This window comes from Phoenix dactylifera, chromosome 6 (assembly GCF_009389715.1).
Source record: "Phoenix dactylifera cultivar Barhee BC4 chromosome 6, palm_55x_up_171113_PBpolish2nd_filt_p, whole genome shotgun sequence".
Lineage (NCBI taxonomy): Eukaryota > Viridiplantae > Streptophyta > Magnoliopsida > Arecales > Arecaceae > Phoenix > Phoenix dactylifera.
The window spans coordinates 6,527,267-6,527,741 of record NC_052397.1 but is presented as its reverse complement, the minus strand read 5'-3'; the positions used below and the strand labels follow the sequence as shown (position 1 = coordinate 6,527,741).

At 40.0% G+C, this 475-nt stretch overlaps 1 protein-coding gene across 1 annotated transcript in view; it reads right to left on the bottom strand.

Moving 5' to 3' along the window:
• The window catches only part of LOC120111167 (synaptonemal complex protein ZEP1-like), a 4,074-nt gene continuing 3,599 nt past the window's right edge, over window positions 1-475 (bottom strand). The window contains exon 7 of the mRNA XM_039127728.1: window positions 1-201. Within this exon, the coding sequence (XP_038983656.1) occupies window positions 1-201 (201 nt within the window). The remainder of the gene's footprint in view (window positions 202-475) is intronic.

Below are 475 nucleotides of genomic sequence, written 5' to 3'. Positions count from 1 at the left end.
TCAAGCACCAGTATCTTCGAAAGAAGGAGAGAGTGAGAAACAAGCTGCTCTTGGTGCCATTGAATTTCTGATTTCATCACAATAAAAGGCTTCCGAAAGAGCAGTGAGAACGACAGAAGCATGGCCAGGAAGTAGGCTCCGATTAATAGAATTCCCAAACAAGCTTTTGAGGTATGCATGCAGCTTTAAGGCAATCTTTCCCTGGGAATTGTACACAATCCCATTGTCCAAAAGAGAGGCTATATCATTTCTTCGCTTGGACCAGACAATTTAACAGGCCATTTTGGACTCCAATATATAACCTTTTCTTTTTCTCTGAGCGGAGAAATTTAACTTGAGGTTTTCTTTTTAGGTGGAGAAAACAAAGTTAATTTCTTGTTCCTTGTGTGTGGTATGACAAGGATTTGATGAAAAAAAATAATGCCTTCTTTTCTGGCTCGGGCCCTTGCTAGATTTCCTTCATATGTAGCTCTTG